Source organism: Agelaius phoeniceus, chromosome 22, assembly GCF_051311805.1.
Source record: "Agelaius phoeniceus isolate bAgePho1 chromosome 22, bAgePho1.hap1, whole genome shotgun sequence".
NCBI classification, from domain to species: Eukaryota; Metazoa; Chordata; class Aves; order Passeriformes; family Icteridae; genus Agelaius; species Agelaius phoeniceus.
The window spans coordinates 2815143-2834851 of NC_135286.1; the positions used below are offsets into that span (position 1 = coordinate 2815143).

The 19709-nt window shown below is 60.9% G+C and overlaps 1 protein-coding gene across 3 annotated transcripts in view; it reads right to left on the reverse strand.

Moving 5' to 3' along the window:
- Positions 1–19709, reverse strand: part of DLGAP3 (DLG associated protein 3) — a 28702-nt gene that overhangs the window by 2939 nt on the left and 6054 nt on the right. For 2 of the 3 annotated variants that reach the window (XM_077189778.1, XM_077189779.1), the window contains exons 2-9: positions 9259–9340; positions 5545–6625; positions 4418–4620; positions 3760–3874; positions 3426–3660; positions 2611–2951; positions 2418–2503; positions 254–678 (exon numbers count right to left, since the gene is read on the reverse strand). In XM_077189778.1, the coding sequence (XP_077045893.1) occupies positions 254–678; positions 2418–2503; positions 2611–2951; positions 3426–3660; positions 3760–3874; positions 4418–4620; positions 5545–6570 (2431 nt within the window). In that variant the 5' untranslated portion in view covers positions 6571–6625; positions 9259–9340. The remainder of the gene's footprint in view (positions 1–253; positions 679–2417; positions 2504–2610; positions 2952–3425; positions 3661–3759; positions 3875–4417; positions 4621–5544; positions 6626–9258; positions 9341–19709) is intronic. The other variant, XM_054648252.2, reaches the window with a different exon arrangement.

Consider the following 19709-nt stretch of genomic DNA (forward strand, 5'->3'; position numbering starts at 1 on the left):
GAAGATGCTCCAAGGTGGGAGCACTGCAGGACAATGACTGCACCCCTCCAGCTCTGCAGGATCAGCCTTGGCAGGGAAGATGCTCCAAGGTGGGAGCACTGCAGGACAATGACTGTGCCCCCCCAGCTCTGCAGGATCAGCCTTGGCAGGGAAGATGCTCCAAGGTGGGAGCACTGCAGGACAATGACTGTGCCCCCCCAGCTCTGCAGGATCCCCAGCCCCTCCCTTCGCTGTGTCACCCCACCCAACTCACTCTCCTCGGGCAGGTCATAGTCCTCCGCCTCCCTCTCCATCTGCTGGCACCATCCCTCCATCTTCTCCACCTCTGCCTGCAGCAGTTTGATGAACCACTCCCCGTCGCGGTGGCACGGGGAGGCGCGGCCGGAGTCGGGGAGGCTGCGGGAGCCCCGCTCGATCCAGGCATCCCTCCGGGGCACCTCCACCGTGTCGTACTGCAGCTGGTAATCCTCGCGGTACGCCCACTGCCCCTGCGTGTGCACCGTCTTGTACACGGCGTACTGCCGGCCCGACTCGGGCTCCGAGGAGTGCCGCTGGAAGGGCCGCCCGAACTGCAGGGCTTTGTCCTCGGTGGCCACGGCCAGCCCGGTGAAGCCCTCGAGCTCCAGGTCCGCCTGCACGCCCGCTGTGACGCTGTTGGAGCGCTTGAAGCGCGCTCGCCTGCGGAGACAGGGAGAGCGTGGGGACCCTCACTGCCTGATGGGACAGTCCCTCACTGTCCCATCCCCCTGAGACATAAACTTTAAGGAATTTCGAGGTTTTAGAAGAGCTAAGATTTCAGTTAGAGATAAGCTTTATTGGAGTTGATTAAAATAAATGGGTAAGCCCTGGTGAAGTTAAGAGTTGGTAGTCGCTGTGACGCTGTTGGAGCACTTGAAATGCTCAGCCTGCAGAGACAGGGAGAGCGTGGGGACCCTCACTGCCAGTCCCTCACTGTCCCATCCCCCTGAGACCTAAACTTTAAGGAATTTAGAGGTTTTAGAGGAGCTAAGATTTCGGTTAGAGGTAAGCTTTGTTGGAGTTGATTAAAATAAATGGGTAGGCCTTGATGAGGTTAAGAGTTAGTAGTCGCTGTGACACTGTTGGAGCGCTCAGCCGGTGGAGACAGGGAGAGAGTGGGGACCCTCACTGCCAGCAGGGATTGTCCCATCCCCCTGAGACATAAACTTTAAGGAATTTAGAGTTTTAGAGGAGCTAAGATTTTAGTTAGAGATAAGCTTTATTGGAGTTAATTAAAATAAACGGTTAGGCTTGATGAAGTTAAGAGTTGGTAGTTAACTCATAACTGATTGCTTGTCAGCACAATGTTTGGTTAGCTGTGTTTATAATGAAGAATATAGAAACTGATAAATAGCTTTTAGGAACATAAGACAATTGTAGGCCTCCTCTGTTCTGAAACCAATTGAAGACAGGGAGTGGGAGTTCTACCGAGGGTTCATTTGTCATATTTGCATTGAAAAGGTAGAAAGGTCAGAACGAGGAAGACTTCATTTACTTCCTCATTTTGGGACCCCTCCCCATGAAAAGGACCACCGACCCACTTCAAGGACCAAACTACACATACTTAATAGCGTTTGAACTAATTACCATACAGAGTGGGGAATGGGATATACCAAAGTTATGAATATGCATTTGTATTTTGGGTATTCAATACCTGTATAGATAAAAGGACTCTGTAATCACCTGTAAATTGCAGTGTGTATTTGGGAGCTATCCCACAATAAACATACACTTTCTAACTCTAAACTGTTAGAGAGTTCTTGCCCATCACCGTTGGATATCGGTACTAGATCAATATCCATATTTTTTTAATAAATCACCCCTGTCAGGTATGACAGTGACAGGGGCAGGGTGAGGGACACCCATAGGTAGGATGGGGCTGGGGATGCCGGGGTGGATCCCAGAGCATTCAAGGCCACAGGCACAACCCTGAGCAGCTGCGATCTGCCAGTCCCTCATCTCCTCTGCTCTCAGCCTGTTTCCATGGCTACCAGTGCTGGACCAGGGATGGAGAGGAGTACCAGGCTGCATGGGCACAATGCCAGAGCTCCCCTCCTGCAGGCCATGCAGGTTCTGGCACACCTGGCATTCCCATCCCAGCCAAAATGTCATGGTTAGCTACAGAAATGCCCAAAGGTTCATCTGCACCTGGCGTGGGCTCAGAGCTAAGGGCTGAGCCCAGCAGAGGAGACAGGAATAGGGCAGCCCCTTCCCCTGGGCAGCAGAGAGGACAAAGGAAAGGCCAAATCCTGCTCCAGGTGGGGGCAGCTAGCCTGGGATGGGGATGCTGCTGAGCTCTGGGGTTTCAGCCAGAGGGGAGAGGGAGAAGAAGCTGTGGGGTAGCGGTGGTGTGTAGGAAGCCCCTGGGAACCCAGAGCATCAGTGCAGCCATGTGGTACCTTTTGTCCTCCTCCACCTGCACCCCGATGGAGTGGAACTCCCTCTGGCTCCGGCTCTCCGTATCCGAGTCAGAGACGGCCTCAACCTGCCAAGGGGCAGAGAGAGAGCTTGGAGGGCAGCCCCAAAGCGCAGCGTGGTGGCTCAGCATGGCCCACAGCACTCGGGCAGCCCGCAGGGAGGAGCAGAGCCCACCTGCACACCGATGGAGGGACGCCACTTCCTCTGCCGAGCCAAGCTCCGCAGCTCCTCCCGGCCTGGGATGGCCTTGATGATGAGGGTGGAGGGCTTGGGAGCAGCACGGGGCTGGACTGGGGGCAGGTCGAGGGCCACGGCCGTCACCTTGGAGCTCTCCAGGCTCTCGGCCGAGTTGCAGCGGGCCGCGGCATCTTTGGACCAGGCGGGGCTGCGGGCGACCTCGCTGGGCAGGTAACTCTCGTGGGTGGACTCGGTGCTGCTCTGCGCCGTGACGGAGATGAGAGGTTTGGCTTTGGTTCCTGGAGGGATGGGAGGTGGAGCTTTTCTGTAACTGAAGGCTGTTGTGGGAGAGGCGCAGGATGAAAAGGCACGTGAAAACACAGACACTTGCTCATTTCCCGCCACGAACAGGGGCCCCGGGGAATGCTGCCCGTCTCCTCCCACAGCACGGGGATCATGGTCCCACAGGGTTTGCCCGTTAGCTGGGTTAGATGTGGGCTGGAGTTCAGAGGGGCTGTTTGACCAGGTTTTGGGATTGGAAAACACCCCAGACCCACACTGGCCACATTGCTGCAGCAAGGGGCAGAGATGGGGACAGAAGGAGGGGATGGCAAATGGGTGCTGGGGACACAGAGCACCCCCCTGCCTGGGACTGGGTGATGAGCAGGACACTGACACCCTGTCCTGGGCACTACAGGGGTCAAGGGCCAGGAGGAGGGCAGCAGCAGCCCTTGGCAGGTGCCCAGGTGAGCAGGCAGGGAGATGTGGGGTTCCCTCACGCGGCCAAGCCCTCGCCACCCCCCAGGACTCACAAGTGCTGGGCTTCAGGATGCTGCTGGTGATGGGCGGCCCAGGAGGGGCCGACATGGAGAAGAGTGAGAGACAGTCGTCGTCCTGGGAGCAGCCTGCCTGGATGGCCCGCAGGTAGCTGTGGCTCCGCATGCGGAAGCAGCCGGGCAGGTCCAGCGCCTCCACGGCCTGCGACTCCACCTCGCCGAACACCGACTCGCAGACGGCCTCAAACTGGTGGTTGAGCTCGTCGTTGATCTGGGGAGAGCGGTGGGTGAGGCTGAGCCAAGGCAGGGGATGCTCAGAGCGACATCCCTGCCCCAGCCTGCCCCGTGGAACCTGAGCCACAGGACGTACCTGGCCGGTGGTGAAGGAACGGCCGTAGCTCTGTCCCCGCGGGAGCATTCGCGGTGGCGTGCAGCAGCTGGGACAGTTACAGATATATGAATCAGAATAGTGCCTACTTGCAAACCTAATGAGAGACAGTGGGAATAGAAGGGATCGCACCAAAAGCAACACATTCCAGCAGAGCATTGGGAAACGCAGCCACAGTGATCCTCCCGCTGGCCACTGCTGCTGTCCCCACTCCTCACTGTCCCCAAAAGTGTCACCTACAGGGGCTGGAGCACGTCTCACTCATCCCCCTTTGAACATGCCTCTTCTCCCCACGGTCTGCACGTGGCTGCAGCAGCAGGTCCCTCCCAAAAGCCCAGCATAGCCATGTCCCCCCCAGTGCCCTGACACAGAGCAGGGACGGGGCCGAGTGCTGCTGCGCTGGGGAGTGCGGCTGTGAGCGGGGACAATGCTGTGAGCAGGGAGGGTGCTGTGAGTGGGGACAATGCCGTGAGCAGGGAGGGTGCTGTGAGTGGGGACAATGCTGTGAGCAGGGAGGGTGCTGTGAGTGGGGACAATGCCGTGAGCAGGGACATGCCACTTGTCCTCCCAGAGAGCCCTGGCCCATGGCCCCACTGCTGCCTGCAGAGCTGGCACGGGGCTGGGAGGCAGCAGCCCTTACTTGGTCCTGGCCTGGTCGGCGCTGGAGGAGCGGCGGTAGCTGTCTCGCCGCGTGGCCGCCCTGGGCAGCACTTTGGAGCTGATGTCCGAGTCGGCGCTGTCCTCGTCGCCCATGGCCTTGATGTAGCTGCCGCTGCGCATCCGCCGGCACGGGATCTCCCCGTCCTTGCCCGCCGGGTACCCGCTCCACTCGTCCTGCGGCACCTGGAGCAGGAGGCAAGCGTGGGAGGATGTGGTGGCCGGGGTCCCACAGGTGGGATGCAGAGCCAGGTGGGATGCACCTGCCAGCCCAAATCCGGCCCAAATCCAGCACGTGTGCCCAGCTCCCCTGCCCTCCCCATGCACCCCAGAGCTGCAGGGACAGACCCTGGGTGCTCTGACCCTTTTGGAAAGCTCCAAAATCCAGGAGAGCAGATCCCTCCTAACAGGCACAGCTCCCCATTCCCACAACACGGGGCGGTGCAGCAGCTCCCACCTCACAGCCCCTCTGGCAGGAGCGTCTGGGCCAAATCCCACCCATGCCAGCGCAGCACCCGCCTGACGTATCGGGCACCAGTGCCACCACGTGCTGCTGACGCCAGCACCACGGGGTCCTTATAGGGCAGTGGCAGGGGAATGGTGTCCCCTGGGGCCCCCAGCCAGGGTGATGGGGCCGGCACCCTGCCCCAATGCCCCTGCTGCCAATGGAGACAGGCCCTGGCCACCCCCACTCCCAGCCAGAACAGCATTGCTGCTCCCTGTCTCCTTCCCCCAGGAAAGGGAGAGAAGAGTTAATTAGTTTTTAATTGGAAGGGGGGTGACCTAGAAGGGAGCCCGGTGATGAGGCAGGCAGTGGCACCCAGCCAGACACACAGGCAGGATAAAAGCAGTGACAAGGGAGCAGACACAGGACTGCTGGTGGCCCTGAGCTGACAGAGCTGTCTGACCCTAAATGCAGCACAGGGCAGGAGGCAGCAGATGGACTTCGAGGGGACAGAGGGGCCATGGGAATGGGGCACAGGTGCTGGGAACACGGAGCAGAGCTGGAGCATCCCCACAGCACCCCAGGCTGCTGGATGGAGGGTCCCAGCCCTGGCTCATCCCACAGCACAGTCAGCCCCACTTCTCTCACCCTGCCCAGCCCCTCACCTGCAGGTACTGGTACGCTCGGTCTTTGGCCTTTGCTTCCTGAAGCATCAAGGTCTTCTCGGTGCCGCCGGCGCTGGGATAGGCTTCACGGGCCTGGCTGACAGTCATGGTGTGCCAGGCACTCCTCTTGAGCGTCTGGCCATCCAGAGACATGGACATGCCGGCACAGGCCAGGCATTTTCCTTCCCCGCCGCCCTTTAGACTCTTCAAGGTCAAGTCTCTGAAGGCACTTTCGGGAGCGTCCACGCAGTACTGGGTGCCCTGGTCGGCGGCGTGCCGGCCGGACACCATGTAGCTGCTGTCGCTGTCCAGGTTGTCGTCGGAGCTCCACCAGCCCAACATCTTGGACCGGTGCCGGGAGTCCACCTTACGGTCCTTGCTCTTGCTGCGCTTGCCGTGGCGGGACTGGTGGTGGTGGTGGTGATGGTGGTGGTGGTGGTGGTGGTGGTAGCCGTCCCCGCGGCCGTCCATCTTGGCGCCGTTGTAGTCCCGCTTGGCCGGCGCCTCCAGGGAGTGGGACTTGGCGAAGAGCTTCTGGACGGAGTGGACGAGGTGGCGGATGCGGCTGGGGCTCTCGCTGCGGGGCTCGGCGCCGCCGGCCCGGGGGTACTGCAGCGTGTGGAAGCCGTCGTGGTGCAGCGGCAGCTGCTTCTCGAACTGGTCCAGCAGCGTGGGGGGCAGGCGGTTGATCTTGCTGGCGGGGTGGGCGGTCGCCATGCATTCGTCGCAGGAGTCGTAGGGCTGCTGCTGCTGCTGCTGCTGCTGCTGCGCGTGATGCATCCTCGGGAAGGTGCTGCTGGCGCTGGCGGAGGGCGGCTCGCTCAGGGGCCCGCCCGGGCACTCGCTGCCCGCGCCAGGGCAGTAGGGATGCTCCAGGGAACACGGCTCGCTGGGGCTGGGCAGGTAGGGCGGCCGGCCCTCGGGGATGCAGTCGGCGGGATGCTCGCAGTTGTCAGGGATGCAGCGGCAGCGGTGGCCGGAGGAGGGCTGTGTCTGGCTACGCTCCCCATGGTAGCCCTTCATCATTTCAGCACCCACCCCATAGCCTCGGCATCTTGCCGGGATGCCCCTGCGGGCTCATCTGTGGGGACAGGGACAAGAACAGTGTCAAGATCCCCTCTACACCCCCACAACCAGCAGAACATTGGGGCTACCTCACAAGAACCAGCTGAGAAGGCTGGGAAGCTTCCAGGGCAAGATTCAGCCCTGTGATGTGCCAGAATTCTGGCTTTCCATGTGGTGACAGGAGCACGGTGCCTGGGCCAGGCACCTGGGGTTACCCCCAGCTCAGGTGCTCGGAGGGGGCAGTGGGAAGGAGAAAGTGCTGCCAGCAGCGATGCAGGCAGCAGGGCCTGCAGACGGCAAGGGAGGACATGCTGCCATCAGCAGATCCTTGTTTTCTTCTGCAACACCAAATATTATGAAGTGTTTCTCCATTAGAAAGCGGCTCTGGCTGAGTTTTTCAGCCGTTGCGATTCACAGCGCCGCTAATGAGCTGCCGCGGGGCGCGGGGGGGCCCTGCTCTGATGTCTCCATCCAGCCCCACATGGAGACCCACAATCCAGGGCTCTCCTCCCTGCAAGCCCTCGGGATGGGGAGCCAGGAGCAGAGGTGGCTGTGCTGTGTTAGGGCAGCCCCAGGGCGAAGCAGGGGGATGGACGGCGTTGAGCCAGGCTGAGCTTGTGCCAGCCAAGGCTGAGCCGCCTGCACGCATGGAGGTTTGTGTGCCTTGCAGCCCCTCAAAGGCTCTGTCTTTGGTTGGACTGTAAATGAGGAAATTACTTATTCTCCAGAGTATCTCGGCTAATTAACAGGCGTCGTTAACGCTCTTGTTGTCAGATTCAGGCAGGGTGCTGCAGGCAGCACGTCTCCCATACTGGCTGCAGGGAAAGGTGACCGTGGGATGCTCCCTGTGGCACGTGGGGATTTGACCATGGAGACTGGAAACGAGGGACACTGGGAGGGCCAGGGCTGGTGGGAGGGGGTTGTGCCCCAAGCAGCCCTGGAGGAGAGAGCAGCTGAGGGTCCCCAAGGGGTGTGGGAGTGGGCAGCAGTGGCGTTTTGGCCCTGAGCAGCAGACAGGGCCCTGGGAACACATCTGCCCTAAGCCACCACCACCTTCCTTCCCATCTTTTTTGAGGCTGGATGGCTCCATCCTGCACTGCTCCCCATCCTCAGATCCCGCTCCTGCTCTAACAAGGCTCCCTAATTGCTGAGCGGAAGGTGCAGCTGGTACAGATGAATCCTCTCCCCTCCCCAGACAGCTGCTGCGAGGAGCAGGAGCGGCAGCGTGGGATGGAGCTGCCTCCCTGGCCTGGGATCGAGCAGCAGCATGGAAGGACAGACAGACAAACAGGCTCCCAGCCCAGCTCTGCCTCCGCAGGCTGAGCTATCATCTCCTGCTCGGGGAGGGAAGCTCGCAGCTGATCCAAATATTGCTGCCGCGGCGGCAAGAAGGAGTCAAAATATCTGCGGAGCCTGTCAGCACGAGCCCGCCGGGCTTTTGTGCTCGGCAGGTGCAGGAATTCAACAAAGCCGGAACCGCGGGCGAGGCGAGGCAGCGCCGCCGCTCCCCCGCACCTGCGGAGCGCCGGCAGCGGGTGGGGACACGCCGTGCTGGAGGAGCCGTGTCCCAGCTCACCAAGGCGACACAGGCGTCTACGGCCTGCCCAGGGACCAGCCGGGCTCCCTGAGGGCAACCTCGGGATGGAGAAAGGGTCGGGAGAGACCCAGTGGGGCTCAGAATGGGCGGCACAGCACAGGGTACCCATCCCATGTGCCAGCAGGAATGGCCTCATGTCATGATGAGAGAGCCCACTCCTGTCCCCTCCTGTGCCAGGAGGGCAGGGCGGGGAGGCTGGCAGTGGCACTGGGGCAGGCTGGCCAGGGCTTCCTCATGGCACATGGCCGAGAGCTGGAGCTGTCCCTCCAAAGGCCAACGCACTGAGCAGCCCTTGGGATGGAGGGATTTGTGCCACCAAAGCACAGATTTAAGTCAAGGGGGAAACACCCAGCCCAGCTGAATTTTGTGCCATTTAACACCAGGGTAATTACCACCAGTGGGAACCTACCGCCCACACAATTATGTGCTAGGATAAACTGGAAGAGCATAATTACCATTACAAATAACTCACTCCTCGCCTTTATTGCTTCCAGCCTGGAGAAACTCCCACCAGTGGCTCCCCATCACCACCTCCCTCTGATGTCTCTCCCCATTGTGAGGGTCAGCTCAGGGAGGAGAGGGGCTCGCAGTCCCTGGTGCTCCAGGCCATCCTGAAATTCAGCCTCCTGTTTAATTTCCCATGGGAGCACTTGGCAGAGGCAGCTCCGCTTCCCAGCAGCTGCCCCATGAGATCCCAGCCTTGGAGGCAGCGCCGTGCTGAGCCCCAGGGCTGCAGGGGTTCAGGGCAGACCCTCCCAGGAGCCTGAGCTTCCCTGGGACCCCACAGCACCCAGGATGCTCCCATCCTTCCTCCAGCTCCAGGAACACCAGCGGGGATGTGAGAGGACATCAAAACCCCACCACAATGTCTGGGTCCGGCAAACCACCCTGACACAGGGCAAGACTGGGCTTTCCAACACTTCCAGGTCTAACCCCAAGAGCTGGGGTTGGTGGCCCTGCACTCGGGGGGTCCTGGCCCCCTGCCCTTCCCCAGCAGCCCCACCATGGGCAGCCCCTGCTGGGGTCTGGTGAAGGTTGCTGGTGGCACTCACCGCCCGGCGCTCAGGGGGATGCTGTCCTCATGGTCTCACCAGCAGCAGCTCCTCCACGCTGGGAATCCCTGGGGCAGCAGCTCTGGGGGAGGAACAGGGTGGGGATGAAGCCAGAGCGAGGGTGTTCCCCCCCAAAACCAGCCTGAGCCACCTCCCCTGTGTGTTCTTTATCAGCCCAGCCTTCCATCCTCCCCTGAGGCCGCCCCACACCAGCGCAGCAACGGGGACAGCTCCGCACGGCCACGGCCACGTGTTTCACCCAGTTTAGCCCCAAAACCATCCCCAGTCCCATCCTGTTATGCAATCTCCTGCCAGCGGGTGCCAGAGCCGGCCCAGCGGCCTCCTCGCCATCGACTTTCATTTGCTCCGGCTCCGGCCGCTCGCTCCACAAAGCCTCCTCCCGCCACCCCGCCTTCCCAGCGTCACCAAAGGGACTTTTTTTCCACCTTCCAGCCCGGGAGAAGTGCGAGCTCGGCCCGTTCTGCAAATTAATGCGAGGTTCTGCCAGCTTGGGTCCTGCTGGGGACCTTTATGGCTTGGGATGAAAGCGGGAGAGAACAAACACGCAGCGTGAGCGAGCTGGAGCCGGGGAAAAAAAATAAAATAAAGTGGTTTTCCCACTTAGGGGCTGAACAAATTTGATCTACGGTCTTCGGAAGAAAATAAATATGGAATACCGCCAGGTCCTTTCCACCGTGCTTTTAATCTATTTACTCTTTCCCAGCTCGTTGTAAGTGAGAAGGATTGTGGAAAGCAAACATTTTATTTTATTACTAATTGCTCTGTTATTTTATGAGGCTGAATTAGTAAAATTTACTCCGTCTGGAGGAAAAAAGAGGGGCTTAGTAAGAGATCACCTAATTTAGAAGAGAAAGGGGAAAGGGAAAAAATGAAGAAAGGGAAAGGGAATAGGAAAGGAAAGGGGAAAAAAGATGAAAAGGAAAGGGGGAAGGGGAAAAACAAAAAGAGAAAGAGGAGGAGGGAAAGAGGAAAACAGTGTGAGCAGGATGCAAAGATCACAGAAAATACACTGGCTGCAATCAGGAAATCAAAACCAATTACTGTTAATAAAAGAAAGCAGAGCAGCTGCAGGCAGGCGCTGCCTGCAGAGGGCTGTGAGGGGCAGGATCCAACCGGGCACCGCTGGAAAAAAGGGATGAGGCAAGATTTGTTAAAAGTCATGAAAGATGAACACAAGCTGAGGATTTGCAAATATGAGTGGAGCAGGAAGTGTTTACTGAGGCCACTGGGAAGGCCACAGAAGCCAGCACAGCTGGCTGGGACCTCGACAGGGCTGCAGGGCTCTAGCACCCCAAAAAATCTGGAAGACCCTGACACCCTGACATAACTGGGGGGCTCTGGCACCCCGAGGCTGGGGGCATCTCCCCTGGCTCAGCTCTGCCCTGACACATCCCTTCTCACCCAGAATGGGCACTTCCCAGGCACCAACCCCAAATCCACGATGCCCCAGGGCTCCAGTCCAGCACAGCCACCCTGCTCCAGAGCCTGGAGGCTGAGGACAGGCCGTTTGACGGGCTGGGTACGTTATTAAGCACATGATTAATTTTGGCACCAGCCCCAGCTGCCTGACAGCTCCTTCTCCAGGGCTGGGAGAGCGAGCGCGAGAGGTGCTGCCTCTGCTGATGCAGCGGTTGGTGGGATGAAAAATCCTGCAATGCAGCACTGCTTCTTAATGAGCCATTTGTCTTTGAGTCTTCTTCACTCATTACCATGCCGGGAGAGGAATGGGAGTTGCCCCACGTCCCCATCTGAGCAATTACTCCTGGAGCAGAGCGAGGAAATACGGCCACGAGGCGCCCAGCTGCCAGGGATCCCTGCACGGCCGCCAGCGCGGGGACTTCCCACCACAACACCACTGACTCTGCCTGCTGCCACCTCGGGGGGACAGGAACCCCCTCCCTGCACTGCACACACGGCCCAGGACCACCCACCCTGGCCCCAGACCTGATTCTTTGGGGGTAAGAGCTGCTGTGCTGGGTGTGCAAAGGAGCTGGAGCATCCTGGAGCTGCCAAGGCAAAGGAAGAAGTCTGGCATTCCATCCCTGCAAAGCCCAAACCAGATCTTGGTGGAAGAGCCACATCTTCACAAGCCCTTTAGGATGGGGAACATCTGGGCCTGGGGGCATGGCAGCAAGGTGCCAGGAAGCTGGTTGAGAAGGAAAGAGGTGGCACAAGGAATGGGGAGCTGGTTGAGAAGGAAAGAGGTGGCACAGGGAATGGGAACCTGGTTGAGAAGGAAAGAGGTGGCACAGGGAATGGGCAGCTGGCTGAGAAGGAAAGAGGTGGCACAAGGAATGGGGAGCTGGTTGAGAAGGAAAGAGGTGGCACAGGGAATGGGCCATGGCAGCTGGTTGAGAAGGAAAGAGGTGGAACAGGGAATGGGAAGTGGGTTGAGAAGGAAAGAGGTGGAACAGGGAATGGGCAGCTGGCTGAGAAGGAAAGAGGTGGCACAGGGAATGGGCCATGGCAGCTGGCTGAGAAGGAAAGAGGTGGAACAGGGAATGGGCCATGGCAGCTGGCTGAGAAGGAAAGAGGTGGCACAGGGAATGGGAAGCTGGATGAGAAGGAAAGAGGTGGCACAGAGAATGGGCCATGGCAGCATGCAGAGGAAGGGCTGGCAGGGGTGAGAATCCAGCAGCCCCATGGCACAGGCAGCTCCAGCCCCCCCAGCCCTGCAGCAGTGCTCATCCTGCCACAGGACATGGCACACAGGGCATCGACTGCCAGAGGTGGGACCCCAGAGCCAGAGCATCAGGAGTGCAGCCAGCAGAGCTGGGAGATGCCCATGGAGGGACCCCCAGGCCAGGCAGGGCTGCAGGGAGCCCAGCCCCTGCCAGCTGGCACAGGGACTGTGGGCACTGAGGCTCACAGATGAGCACCCATCACTGGTGATGCCCACGGACAGCTCCCCTCCCATGGCACCCTCGACATCTGCCCACACTGCCTGGGGCCAGCAGCTCCTGTGGTGCCTCCAGGGCTTGGTGGAAAGGGGGACAGGCAGGTGACACCAGGGAGAGACCATAGCTTGCTGTTCACCTGCAGTGAAGGGAAGGGACAAGCAGGGACATCCCCTGTGCTGCGCTCACCCTGGGCTCTGCCCACACTCCCATGGGCACTCCAGGCACCAGCAGTGCCCCAGATGGGCTCCAGCATCTCCCAGGAGTTAAATCTGCCTGTGCCAGGGGCACTGGGGGCCATGGCAGCTCCCTCAGGCCCTGTGGCTGTGCCAGGGAGCCCAGCTGGCAGCGGTGTTGGATGAACCCCATTTCCCCATCACCCCCATTTTCCCTCCTGGTGTTGGATGAACCCCATTTCCCCATCACCCCCATTTTCCCTCCCACCCACATGGAGGCACCAGCTAGGCCCCAAGGCTTAAAGAGCCACTTACTCCCCAGCCATGCTGTGTAATGGCTTAAGCCAGGGATCACTCCAAAGCCTCTTTGGTGAGCTGGGGGCAGCGCGGCCTTAGCGCTGAGCGTGGCACCAGTGGCAACTCCGACCACCTCCTGCCCATTTCCTCCAAGCCCCGGGGCAGGCTGCCCCTTCCCTGCCCAGCTTCACTCCCACTGAGCCCCCAGCAGGCTGGCACTGCCATCCTTGCTCTGCTTGGCTGAGCCAGGGCTCTCACCTGTCGCCAGCGTTGCTCCTCATCCGGGACGAGGCACTCTCTGCTCCACCCCAAATAACACCAATTCCAAATAAGACCAATCCCAACCGGTTCCCTTCAGGGCACCACACCCCTCCCAAGGGCCCACAGGGGCTGGAGTTTCCAGGAACGAGGAGGAAGCAGAGCCCTGGTCCCTGTGCCAGCAGGGATGCTCGGGGCCATCACGTCCCATTCCCAGGCTGCATCCCCTGGGGCCAGGGCTGGGATGAGCACAGCCAGCCCGAGGCTTGGCACAGCCCAGCTTGCCAGCAGAGGACCCAAATTGCCGCTTTAATGGATGGGCTTAATTTGCAAAGCTGATGAAAACCTAAATATTTAAATACATAATTCTGCACAACGCTCTTAGCGCAGGGACAGAGCACGGGGAGGGGGGACATGGCTGCTGAGTGAGGACACAGCAGGCGTGGGGGATGCTCTGGTGGGACCACCTGGATCACCTGGGCCAAGAGCACCTCCATCACAATTTGGGGACCATGCACACCCTTGTCCCCAAAGCCAGCAGCACCCACAGAATGGGTGCCATGGGGAGCTCTGCTGGTGGCACTGGAGACCTGCTCCACCATCCAGAAGCATCCCAGAGCGAAATGCAGGGAAAAGAGAGCGTGGTCCAAGCCAGGGAGCTGTGAAGGGCAGTGGGATGAGCCCCCATGGAGATTACACCACCGATATTCCTGCTACAACAGCTTAGAGATAAAAGAGATTTGCAGGATTTACCAGCAATACAAATTGAATATTTAATTTTAGCTGCAGGGGAGGAGCGGGGGCTCATCCCAGGGGTGCACGGAGGTGTGCAGGTGGTGGGCCTGGAGAGATGTTTCCAGCTGCTGGGGGAAAACTGGTGTCAGAGCCATCCCCACGAGCCAGAGGGGCTGGGCATTGTCGTGGCAGCGGGACTGGGCACCCCCTGCCCAACCTGCCCCCAATCCCACCAGCCACTCACCACTGCCCACGGCACAGCACAGCCTCTGCCAGCACGTGGAGCTCCTGCAGGATCATCCTCAGATGAGCCACGTGTGTGTGAGCCCAGCACCAGCTCTGGGGGTGCTCAGGAGGGGTCCTGACCCCACACACTCCCCCTGGGCCAATGCGTGGCTCCTTTGCTGTGCTCCCCTCTGCCCTGACCAGGATGTACCCAACGAGGCTGGGCCTGGCTGAGGATGCCCCTGGATGGGGCCATTTGCCACCCAGGCCATGGACTTGGCAGGGAATGGGGCTGGAGGCAGAGGGAGGAGACACACCTGGGTATCCTGTGGGATGGGGTGGAGAAACCCCCAAGGGACCCAGCCACCCTCTACCGAGCCACAGCAGGAGCAGAGGACAGGCAGCAACAGCTGTGAGAATGGGGCTGCTGGATGTCCCCAAGGCCAGCACAGGGTCCCCAGGGTGCCACCGAGCCAGGTGCCCGTCCTGGCTCACCCCTCCATGGCCTGTGTGCGGTGCTGGCGCGGGTGCCAGCGCAGGGAGGGCTGGGGGAGGACGGCAGAAGATGAATGAGGGAGTCGGGAGGCTAATGGCATTGTCTGGAAAGTAGGTCGTGTGCTGAGCAAAAAGATATTTATATCAAAGCTCATTCCCCCGCAGAAGCTCCCGAGCTGGGTACAGGCAGCACCACGAGCCCATGGCCGTGCTCTGCACCCCCGTGACACCCCTGTGGCACCTCATGGCGCTCCACGCCCCCTCCATGCCCAGCTCTGCCACCCTGGGCCCCCACCTGCCCTGCTCAGGGGTGGCAGTGCCAGAGGTGAAGTCATCCCGATGGAACGGGAGCCACAACAGTTTTGTGTTTTTCTGACCTGGCTGCAGGCGCCGGGCACTGAATGGCACCGAGTTATTTTTGTTTTAATGCAACCTTTGCCAAGGCGTGATGCTGCCCTGGATGCTCCTCAGATGGGCAGAGTCAGCCCAGGATGGCCATGGAGGGTCCTGCCCAGCCTCAGCGGTGCCACCCTGGCCTGTCCCAGCACCTGGCTCTGCCCATGCTCCTCACACCCTGCATCACCCCTGACCTGAGCTTGGGCCAGATCTCAGCCTCGTTGCAAAGCTCAGTCACGTCCTTTCCTACCCCAGTATCCCTCCCTCACACCTCCAGCCTTCCAGGAAAAAGCCAAGAAATCATCCCAGAGATGGAGTCAAGTGTTTTTGCCCCCTCTGGCCATGCTGCCCCAGCTGTGGACACGGCCCAGCAGCAGCCACGGGGCCATCCAGCCCTGCTCTCCATCCCCATCCCACACCTGGCAGCCAGCACGGCAGGAGCAGGTTCATTTCCCATAATAGCTGTGTCGGCTGAATTTACAGCCCGGCTCCAAGTTATTAATAATAATGGCCTCACTCTTAAGTAGGGCTTTTCATCTGCCTCAGAGCCCTTTCCAGAGGACGTCTGCAGCATTATCACCATTTTATTCTCGTTTCAGTGGGCACAAGAGTGAGATGGAGAAGGGGCAGCTGATCTGTGCTGTGGAGTGGATGGTCCCGTGGGGAGCCCAGCCACGAAACCCCCAGGGAGGCCGGAATGCCGAGGATGCAGCCACAGCCCCGAGGCTCCCGCCGGCCCCGTGCCGTGGTGATTTACACCAGCAGCCAGCCCGGGCCCTGCCGCACGGATAAATCCACTTCAAGCAGCAATAAACCAGCGTCACCACATCGGTAATCCGCAGCGCTGCCACCGCCGTGAGGAATCCAGGGGCAACGCACATGTGCCGATAAATCCCAGGCTTGTCTCAGCGGGGAGGTCCCTGCGGTGGAAATCCCCGCTGGAGCCGCGGCCGGAGGGGTGGGTGCAACCAGGGAGATGCCAGCAAGGGAGACCCTGGGGATGGCTCCAGCACAGGGGACTCACAGCGGCCACGTGGGACCGGGGACATCCCCGGAACGCCCCCCTCCGTGTCCCCCCGGCGATGCCCACCCACCCCGGGTGTCTCCCTGCCGTGCTCCACAGCGAGGACTCGATGGGCAGATTTATTCCCCTGGAAGAGAGCTTTGATCCGAAGTTATTTTTTGTTTACTAGCAACAAGGTATTGTAAATACATCTTTGCCGATAATTATAGAGTCTGGGCGCACACCTTAATCTCCATAAAATATCAGATGCTACAATTTGCCTGATTTAATGAGATTGGAGGCTGATAAGCCGCTGAGCTAAGCTGTAAACTTGGGGGGGAGGAGGGAAATGATTGCAAATGTGCTAAACCGCCTTCGTCCTCCTCCTCCTCCTGCTGCTGCCACGTGCCCAGCCCGGGAGCGTGTGCCCAGCCCCGTAGCCCCCTGCCCAGCTCCAGGGATGTGCCCGGGCTGTGCTGCAGCAGCTTCACGCAGGGATGGGCATTTAGGGCAAACGGAGCTTTTTATACAATTTACCTCATTAAAACTCCAGGAGCTGAGCGCGGCACCGGGCTGTGGCCGGGGGCTGTGCCTGGGCACACTCTGTTCCCTGTGCCCTGCCGGGGGCAGCCAGCACAGCCCCAGCGCCAGGCTGGGTCCATGTGCCAGCTGAGGTGTGAGGACAGGGTCCCCAAGGGGCTGGGCTGCACGGGCAGGTCAGGATGGACGTGTGTCCTTATGTGTCCATGTGGGTCCAGCCGTGTCCAGGTGTGTGCCCAGACCTACCTGGCACCACCGGCCATGCCAAGGGCGAGCTGGACTGAGGGGTCCATGCCACCCAAGGCCACCCTCCTCCATGCCCTGGCCCTGTCCCTTCCACAGCCCCGGGGCTTTGTGCAGTCCCGGGTGCCCGGGGTGGGGATCCCCTCCTGCAGGGAAGGGGGCCCTGCCTGGAAAGCAGGAGGCTCCTCCTGGTAACGAGAGCCCCGTTTCCACAGCAACCTTAAAGGCCCACAGGTGCTGCCTCTCCAGCGGCTCTGGCATTTCTGGGGGACACTCAGCCCCTGCCCATGCCCAGCACCCCGTCCCCCCAGCCCATCTCCCCCAGGTACCACCTGGGCTCATCCACAGTCCCCTCCCTCCATTGGGACCCCCAAAGGTGCAGATTCCCTGCAGCAAGAGAGATGGGACCCCCCCCAAAATACCCCTGTGCCCACCCCGACATCATGAGGAGCCAGTGCTGACCTACAAATGTCAGGCTGACAGGTTAATTACTCTCCCTCTTCCTCGGGCCGTTATCAGATGGAATCAGACGTCACCTGAGACTGTTAATTGGGCTAATTATTCCAGTTTCAGATTTTAAATAATTAGTTACTGTTGACTCCAGCCTGACTTCCGCAATTTTCTATAAAAAGGTCAAATGGTTCCTGGAGCCCAAAACCCAAGAGATGGGGTGGAGGGGCTGCAGCAGAGGTCAGGCACACCGAGACCCCTGGGCTGGCTGGGGACAGTGTGGCTCCCACCAGTGCCTTGTGCTCTTACTGGAGCTGGCAGGAGAGGGACATCACCTGCCTCAATGGCAACAAGGGACACCAGGAGAGGGAGGGGGGTGTGGAAGCACAGGGTGAAGGGTGGGGGGTGGGAGGGAGCCCCTTCCTCCCTCCCTTCCTCCCCCAGCATAGTGAGAGCTGCCCCAGGCTGAGCTCCCTGCCCAGGCTGAGCCACAGGAACCCCCCCAGCAGAGCCCAGGTCCCTCTGGGCACCTCATCCCCCCTGGCTGGACTCCCCAGGGCTGAAATCTCAGCCCAGGGGTTTCAGCAGCTGTGATTGTCCCTCTGGGTTTCCCTGTGGGCGCTGGGCAGTGGGCACACGGGCAGCACTTGCCCTTCAAAGGGTTTGGTGGCCAAAGCAAGCCCTGGTGCCCCCGGGCTCCCTGCAGGGAGTACCTGTCACCTGCCCAGGCATTGCAGAGGGACACGCTGGGCAGAGGGACAAGCAGAACCAGCTCGTTCCCTCAGGAACACCACGCTTTCTCCCAGCCTCATCCCCGCTATTAATAGCCTTCACTAGCCTCCTCGGGAGCCATTTGCATATTTGATTGCAACTCCGGGGCGGGGCAGGGCCCTTCAATCAGCCGCTCCCGCAGTCTCATTTGCATGGGTTGACATTTTGTTCTGGGAGCAGTGACACCGGCACTGCGGTTGGGGACACGGTTCTGGGGGGCCGAGGTGAGCCCAGTGTCACCAACCAGCAGCGCTGCTCCGGGCACATCAGCCAACCCGTGCGTGCCCGGGAGCACCGAGCAGGGCCGGCAGCCCCTCCCTGGCTGTCCCAAAGCCGGCAGGGAGTGCTGGAGCCTTGGTGGCCCATGTCCCCACACGCCCTGCCCTGCCCTGTCCCGCTCTCCAGCCCGTCCCTGTCCGACCTGCCCGGCGGGACGATCAGAGCGCCCGTGCAGGGGAGGCTGTGCCCGTGCCCAGCCCGGCGGGCAGGGTGTGGGTGCCGGGCACAGCACAGCCGGGGTGAGGGCACAGAGCTCCGCGCGGTCCCCGCCCCGCCAGCCCTGTCTGGAGCTGCCGCACATCAAAGGGCAGGGGCAGGGCGGGACGTGCCCAGGGAAGGGGGGACCTCAGGGGCACCCCCGGGGGCAGCGAGGGTCGGGACCCGCCGCCGGTTCGTGCTGCGGGTCGGGCTCGGGGGATCAGCACCGCGGACAGCGCCCGGCTCCAGCACGGCCACCATGGCCAGCGCCACCAGCACGGCCACCGCTGTCACTGTGGCCACCATGGCCAGCGCCACCAGCACGGCCACCGCTGTCACTGTGGCCACCATGGCCAGCGCCACCAGCGCCACCAGCACGGCCACCGCTGTCACTATGGCCACCACTGCCATCGCCGCCACCAGCATGGCCACCACTGTCACTATGGCCACCACTGTCACCACGGCCACCACTGCCATCACCGTGCCACCACCGCCACCAGCATGGCCACCACTGCCACCAGCATGGCCACCACTGCCATCACCGTGCCACCACCGCCACCAGCACGGCCACCGCTGCCACTATGGCCACCACTGCCATCGCCGTGCCACCACTGCCCCCATGGCCACCACCACCACGGCCACCACTGCCACCATGGCCACCACTGCCATTGCCGTGCCACCACTGTCACCATGGCCTCCACTAGAAACTCCCACCACGATAAACTCCCACCATGAGCAGCACTGCCACAGCCACCATGGCCACCATGGCCACCACTGCCACCAGTGTCACCACAGTGCCCAACCACACGTGCCACTGGTGTCCCCGCCAGCAGCCCCTGTGGCAGCCCCAGGCCAGGGCTGTGCCAGACAGCGGCAGGAGGAGCTGGGTGGTTCCAGGGCCCCGGGCAGACACAGCCCAGAGCTGTGTCCCAGGACGCCCTCGCTCCCCCCCGGCTCTTGGCATCACTTGGCAGGAAAAAACAAGCCAGGGTGAGGCGTGGGATCAAGCCTCAGGATGACAGGGATCGGGAGAGGGCTCTGCTGCTTCCCTCCCTCCTGCCTCAGTTTCCCCTCCAAGGAAACACAGCAGAGATACAGGTTTGTGTCACGGAGAGCCAGGGTGATGGGGGAATCCACGGAGAGGCACAGAGGGACCCAACTGCCACTGTGACTGTGCCAAGGAGCCGACTGAAGACAGGCAGGGCTCGAAGCACAGATGTCAGCACCGGCTGTGCCGCTCCCCGGCAGCGGGGCCGTCTGGCAGGCAGAGCTGGGGCTCCCCAGCTCCATCCCCGGACCGACACACAGACACACAGACACACAGACACACACAGAGGGGACCCTGCCCCTCGCATACACAGAGGGGCAGCCCTGCCCTGCTCCCCACAGCCCCCACTCAGCACATCCCCTCCCCCAGTTCTCACAGCTCCCAGCCCCCAGCCCCAGCACACACCCCCTGCAGCACAC